The sequence below is a fragment of the Gekko japonicus genome, unplaced genomic scaffold (assembly GCF_001447785.1).
Source record: "Gekko japonicus isolate JY-2015 unplaced genomic scaffold, Gekko_japonicus_V1.1 scaffold890, whole genome shotgun sequence".
Taxonomy (NCBI): Eukaryota; Metazoa; Chordata; class Lepidosauria; order Squamata; family Gekkonidae; genus Gekko; species Gekko japonicus.
The window spans coordinates 286,570-294,015 of record NW_015167565.1 but is presented as its reverse complement, the minus strand read 5'-3'; the positions used below and the strand labels follow the sequence as shown (position 1 = coordinate 294,015).

At 48.1% G+C, this 7,446-nt stretch overlaps 1 protein-coding gene across 1 annotated transcript in view; it reads left to right on the top strand.

The window, feature by feature from the left end:
• The window catches only part of GRIK4 (glutamate receptor, ionotropic, kainate 4), a 311,636-nt gene extending 306,623 nt beyond the window's left edge, over window positions 1-5,013 (top strand). The window contains exon 22 of the mRNA XM_015413813.1: window positions 4,648-5,013. Coding sequence (XP_015269299.1) covers window positions 4,648-5,013 — 366 coding nt within the window. The remainder of the gene's footprint in view (window positions 1-4,647) is intronic.
• Window positions 5,014-7,446: the final 2,433 nt, after the last annotated feature.

Here is a 7,446-nt window from a genome sequence, read left to right as displayed (position 1 = left end):
GGCCCTGCGGAACTGCATAAGGTCCCGTAGGGCCCTGATCTCCTCCGGTTGCTCGTTCCACCAGAGCGGAACCACCACCGAGAAAGCCCTGGCCCTAGTTGTAGCTAGCCTGGCATGCTTTGGAACGGGAAGGGTGAGTCGATGTTGAGACCCTGATCGCACTGCTCTCTGGGGAGCATGTGGGGAAAGGCGGTCCCTCAGGTATGTAGGTCCCTGGCACTAATGGGCTTTAAAGGTAAGAACCAGCACCTTAAAGCAAACTCGGTATGCTATCGGTAGTCAGTGCAATGCCTTCAGCACAGGCTGAATGTGCTCCCGCATTGGGAGGCCCACCAACAGCCTGGCTGCAGCATTTTGCACCAGTTGTAGATTCCGAATTTGCGATAAGGGCAGCCCCATGTAGAGAGCATTACAGTAGTCCAACCTCGAGGTGACCATCGCATGGATCACTGTTGCCAGGTCATTGTGTTCAAGGAAGGGAACCAACTGCCTAATCAACTGAAGATGATAAAAGGCCGACCTGGCAGTGGCTGCTACTTGTGCCTCCATTGTCAAGGAGGCATCCAGGAGCACTCCCAAGCTCCTAACCTCCGCCGTTGGCACTAACAGAGCCTCATCGAAGTGGGATCCCTACCCTTTGTCTGCTCCGACTCAGGCACAGGACCCCCGTCTTTGACGGGTTCAGTTTCAACCGGCTCAGCCTAAGCCAACCATTTCTGTGACAATCCACTGTCAACCATTGTGACTACCTTAGGATATAATTAATGGAAAGCCATGGTTTTAATATATGTTGGGATGGATTCCATTTTAATTAACGTCGCTTTTAAAAATTGTCAGTTCAAATGCTTTTTGCCTGTTTTTCTGGAAACTTTCCAGGTCGCCTCCCACGAAAGCCTTACTTTTTGTGCAAAAAAATGTTCACTGGGAAAAAGTTGCTAACGGACCTAAGACAATGTATTCAAATTACTAATGAAGGTCTAGGAAACCAGGAATTAGAAATAGGGTTGCTAGCTCTGACTTGGGGAGATACCTGGAGATATTTGGGGTGGAGCCTGAGGAGGGCGTATGGCATTGATAAATGTATAGATGTGGATGAGGTAAAATTGGTAGCACTAACAAGGGGAAATATTTTGCATATGGACTTAATGCCTTCAATTGGTCTGAGAGCAGTTCATTTAGTGACATCATGGTTTGAATGTGTATATGTTGCAGAGACACCTTTAAGAAGCCCTTCTGCACTGGAATCAGCTTAGCTCTCTTAAGAAACATTTTAATAGTTTGGTTCCAGTATTGCATGGCACTTCTTTAGAGAATTCATCTCCTTCCCTTTAACTTTAAAGCCCTCAAGACGGCTGACAACCAAATCCATAATATTATGCCAGTGACAACAACACCTGTTTAATTTTGCTTGAGGTGTAGACGTACAGTAATCCATCGCAAAGGAAGAACGGGATAAGATACGGGGGTGTGCACAATCCATCTGTTTCAACTTGTGCCAATGTAAAATATATTATCTGTAAAATATTCTGTAGATGGCACTTCTTCTAGAAGTACCAATCCAGTAGCAGCTGAAGATGATATAAAGCTGGAGGTACATTACTGCACATGTGGTAGCCATGTCATAAATTGCAACATTTCTGTAGAGAGGTATTCCCCCCCACAGAGAATACCTTAATCTTCAAAGTACCATAAACAAGCCCAAACAGATTGCTGCTTAGTTCTCTGGGGAACTGCAAAGAACTATGATGTATTTTTAAACATTTTGGTACTTTTCCTTTAGTGGCAAAACTACTTATTATGGGGGAGGAACCATGGCTCAATGGGAGGGCATGCAGAAGGTCCAAGGTTCAATCCCCAGCATCTCCAGTTAAAAGGACCAGGTAGTAGGTGATGGGAAAGATCTCTGCCTGAGACCCTGGAGAGCAGCCACCAGTCCCAGTAGACAATACTGACAGTGATGGACTAAATGTCTAATTCAGTATAAGACTGCTTCATATGTTCAAGTGGGAGCACATCCGGCCTGGGTTGAAAGCACTGCACTGGCTGCCAATAGCATACCGAATCCGTTTCAAAGTGTTGGTACTTACCTTTAAAGCCCTATATGGCCAGGGTGCGACTTACCTGAGGGACCGCCTTTCCCCACATATACCCCCAAGAGCACTTTGGTCCGGGGCGCAACATCGCCTGGTGGTTCCAGGCCCCCGGGAAGCAAGGCTCGCCGCGACTAGGGCCAGGTCCTTTTCGGTGGCAGCCCCTACCTGGTGGAACGAGCTCCCGGAGGAGATCAGGGCCCTGTGGGATCTTATGCAGTTCCGCAGGGCCTGCAAGACGGAGCTCTTCCGCCAGGCTTTCACATAGGGACCGCCACTACCACCACCACCACCACCAATGATGTGGACAACATCTGGGTTAAGGATGGCCCGGGAAGATCTGCCACAATTTTCCACGATCGATATTATCGGACTTATTTGCTTGGGATCAGCTATAGGACAACATCATCCCCAGAGAACTGTTTTACCATCATTGTATATTTTCGGGGACCATCCTGTTTCCTATTTAATATTGTTGTTGTGACTAATTGTTACTAATGTTTTTATTGCTTTTATCCTTTTTTATATGGGCTCTGCCCCTTGTAAGCTGCCCTGAGCCCGCTTTGCAGGGAGGGCGGGGTAAAAATCCCAACAAATAAAATAAATACATTTGGGAGGGAATCTGTGGGTGGTTAAAGTATGTGGACATCAACATTTGTTTAAAATATTTGTATCCTGAAAAGCTAAAACCAGTATATGACTTGCCTCAGCAACAAGGCAACAAATAAGTAACCTTGGGCAATGATAAAAACCAACAAATAAGAGCAGTAGAAATAGCAGAGGTCATTTCGGGGGGGATCGCGGGGGAACGCAGTTCCCCCGGGTGAGGTGCAGGGGGCGGGGCACATGACGAAGCCCCACCCCCTGCTTCCTGCCACCCCGCTTCCAGCCCTCATTCAGCCAGGAGGAGGCAGGAGAAGAGGGAGGGTAAGTTGCTTCTTCCCCGACTCTCCCCCCCCCTGCCTGCCTGGGGCCAAGGAGGGCCTTGGCGGGGCTTCCTCGCACTCCCGCTGGCCTTGCAGGTCCACCACCGGGCCCCTGATGTCGGGGTGTGGCATATGCTAATGAGTTATGCTAGTGAGTTCCCCTAGCTCTTTTTCTACGAAATGACCCCTGAGAAATAGTAAAAGAAGAGTGGTGAAAATGGCAACAGTAAAGAAGCTTCTAACAATGGAAAGTACTCACATGGAATGGAAGTTAACGTGGGCATCGTGGTTCAGCTTTGCAGAAAATAACACAGTAGTTGGTAAATACGGTCAATCAGTACAGAACAATTTATTTATATTAGTATCCAAAAAATAAGTTATGTGTAATTCCTGAGATTATGTGGAGTGCCACTTTGATGTTTTTTATTGCTGATTCCTGAACTGACAAGCAAATGTATTATTTTTCCTGGGCTGATATTTATATGGTGTCTGCAATTTTCACTTCATGAAGAGGACATGTGGTTATCATAAATGTCTTGTTTCGGTGGGATCGTTATATGCATTTCTGTTTACAGAAAATAAACTTAATTTTTTTAAAAAAAAAATTGAATAAGACATAAACCACACACAAGACTAAATAATTAGAACAGCAAAAGAGCCCAGGGCGAGTCCCCTCTGTTTCATTACTCAGCTCTTAGACCTTGTGAAACATTCAAGGTTTCTCGATTCTCACTGAGATGATAAAACTGTGCTCGAGTGTGTGCAATTTCATACTGACTGAGTGTTCCTCCCTACAGAAAATGTTCTGTGCTCAGAAAACTGGCAAGTGATGGAGAAAGCTATGCTAAAACCTTGTCCCTGGCATTTGTTACATCCAGAATTATGTTTTTGTTTTGGTTTTTTTAAAAAAAGAGGTGCCAGAAGTATTGAGAAGGAAATGAAGTTTTGTTCCCTCTAAGTTGTAGAGTCTCGTGAGCAAAAATTCTACTTTGTGAGCTGCTGGCATTAAAGTTGTGAGCGAGCAATGTGGCTACTGCATAAATTAGTTGGCTCTGGAGCCCTCCTTCCTGAGCAAAGACAAAAAAGTGTGAGCTGGAGGCTAAAAAACTGTGAGCTAGCTCACACTAACTCAGCTTAGAGGGAACACTGCTGAAAACTCATGAATATTTAAACATTTTTAAAAGAATTTTGTTGAAGAGGTTCCGGAACTCTGTTCCAGCACGTTCCCCCAGAAAAAAAGTCCTGGTTACATATAGGAGTTTTTTGTTTTTGTTTGTTTTGCGTGAAATGGAACAGACCAAGCATAGGGCTACTTTACACCTTCAATAAGAAGCAGGCCCAAGTATTGCTGAGGTTTAAGATGCAAGGAAAAGGGGTCGTTGATTCCAGCTCTGATAAGATAGCAGAGGTTTCAATCCAATTACAAAAAAAGATGTTTTGCTAGAATCTGGAACAATGATCAGCTATTCCAATCTGTGTAGCACCATCATAACTGTGCAGGCTTTAGGCAAAGATTCTGAGATAGCGAACAGACGAAAAAGCCTTTGGAAGCAGAGAGGTTTCAGAAAGGGTGCTGGATGTCGAAGACCCAACTTCCAGAAACTGACCTTACGCTTCTTTCCTCGCTCTAGGTGTCTGTCTGCCAGGAGATGGTGACCGAGTTGCGAAGCATCATTCTCTGCAAGGACAGTTTCCAACCTCGTCGGAGGCGAGGGGGGGTTATACGAACTCGTCCCGTTATCCAAGAAGAACGGAGAGCTCGCACCACCACCACGCTCAGCAACGGCAAGCTCTGTGGCGGGGGCGAACCAGATCCACTGGCACAGAGACTGGCCCAAGAAGCTGCCCTGGTAGCCCGAGGCTGCACCCACATCAGGGTGTGTCCCGAGTGTCGGCGGTTCCAAGGTCTCCGGGCGCGGCCTGGGCCCGGGTCCCCCGCGCAAAGTGACGAGAGCTTGGAATGGGAGAAAGTGACGAACAGCAGCGAGCCAGAGTAGAGGTGGCGGGGCTGCGACAGAAGCTGATGTTCCATTTTACAGAACATGAGACTTGTACACAGTGTTGAACTATTTTTAAATTAATAAAGCAGTTCCCCCCAGCTTCCCCGGGGCGAATCAAAGCTTTGGGCTGGGGGGATGAGCCCAATGGAAACTCTTTGTTACCTGTCTTGTATGAGAGAGTGTCTCATCTGCCTACGTTCGGAAACCCTTGGGAGGAAGCTCCTCTGGGCCGGGCTTCGTCCTGGGAGGGCCTCCCTCAGCCGCTTGCCACGCAGAAACCAGAGAGATGCATAGGAAAGGCTGTCTGGAGGCTGTAACCAGAGTCACAGTACGGAAGATGCGGTATCCTAAACCGGGCGATAAGATAACGTTGCCACTGTATGGACTTCATCAGAGAGGATGTCTTTGGAGCTGGGGGGAAGGGAAGGGTAATTGATTTTTTTTTTTTTTTGGTATTTTGAGACATAGAGGGGTCGGCATCACCTGAGTTCATGGGCCAAAGGGGGAGGTTACAGATAAGAGGGGTGGGATCTCTGGGGGACAGTTCCGACATGGATGAAGACACTGACAAAGGAGGTCCACTCAAGGAGTATATAAATACCAAAAAAAACCCCAAACACCAGTTGAACTCGAGGCCTTGAAACAGAATGTCGAGGGTCCTGTCTTTCTTTTTGTAAAAAACATCTTCCCTCTTACTTTTGTGTGTGTGTGTGTGTGTGTACGTGCGCATAATTGCCCTGGTTCTGAGAAAACCAACCAGTGGCGGGAAGACATTGTGGGGAAGAGAGGGGCGTTTGCCTTCTCCCGCCAGCAGAGGGTGGTAGAGCTTAACTCTCCCCGGTTGTCAGCTTCTGAACACCATCTTAGCGCTGCCTTAAGGAGGCGTTCTCACAGCTGGAGGCTTGTATCCATGATAGGCTCAGTCATTTCTTGGGAAAAGGTATCAACCCAGCCCACGCACACACACCAGTTCAACAGATCCATTTCTGATCCACTCGTCTCGTTGCTCCACTACAGACCAACGCAGCTACCCTCCGAAATTAACTTCTGATCCAGGCGCCTTCTTGTATCTGAGAGTCTCTTTGCTACTAAACGTCCCCCAGTGAAGGGCCTTGGGCTCAAAATCCAGGCATTTCTTTAAAAAGGTTCAGTGGGCAGAACTGGTCAATGGTCAGGAAATCCTTCTTAGCAGCAACTCTGCAGACGTGAGCTTTTTTTTTTCCCATGGGAGAGTTTAATTTCCAGATTTCTATGCAATTTCTGATTGTAAAATAAGAAGAAAATCAAAAACCAGGGGTGACGAACACACACAGTCAAAGGATGTCCTGTCCGGGGGTGGGGGAGGTTTGTTTGTTTTTTGTATGTACTGAATAAAATATGTCCTTCTATAAATACAGGGCTTTTCCCTTTATACCCTTGGTATCCAGAGGTAGGAAGCTGCGGTGGCTCAAGTGGTTAAGACGCTGAACTGCAGGCTGTGGAAGGTCAGTAGTTCAGCAGTTCGAGACCCGGGTGCCGCATGATGGAGTGAGCTCCCATCTCTAGTTCCAGTTCCTGCCAACCTAGCAGTTCAAAAGCAAGAAATTGCAAGTAGATAAATAGGTACCACTTCGGTGGGAAGGTAACAGCGTTCCGTGCACCTTGGTGTTTAGTCATGCCGGCCACATGACCACGGAAATGTCTTCGGACAGCGCTGGTTCTTCGGCTTTGAAACGGAGATGAGCACCACAACCCTAGAGTCGGATTCGACTGGCTTTCGAGCAGGGGAAACCTTTACCTTTACCTATCCAGAGGTAGCTGGTGTTCCAGATCACTACGGGAAAGACCTGCAGTTCCCTATGGCAAATGCAATGTATTAAATCCTTTTCTGTTCAATTTGTAGACGTTTGCTGAATGGTCAGGGTACTGTAGTATTGCTAACGACCATCTTAAGACAATGTTCAGCCCTCTGAGGCCCGTTGATTTCAGTGGGTCGAAGTGCAATCTATATATCTAATAGCCAAGTCGCCCCCATGCGTGCGGATACCTAAATCCGCGCATCGGGGGCACCTGGGGGGGAGGGAGATTTCCGTGCACACTTGGGGCAGTCCCCAGGTCTGCACAAAAATCTTAAAAGTAAAAAAAAATATCCGGGGGATACTTAAATCCCCCCAAAAGTGACAGAGCGTCCCCTGTGCATGCGCAGGTAACGCTCTGTAGCTGGCCTCGCCGCCACCTCGGAGCCGGTGGAGGGGGAGAGTGGCAAGGCCCAGCGGCTACAAGCCGCGTGGCCCTCGCTTTGCGGGGGGGAAGCGGCGAGGTTCGGCGGCTACAAGCTGCGCGGGCCTCGCTTTGCAGCGGGGGGGAAGCGGCGAGGTTCGGCGGCTACAAGCCGCACGGGCCTTGCTTTGCAGCCGAGGGGGGGAGGAGCGGCGGGGGAGGGACCGACGA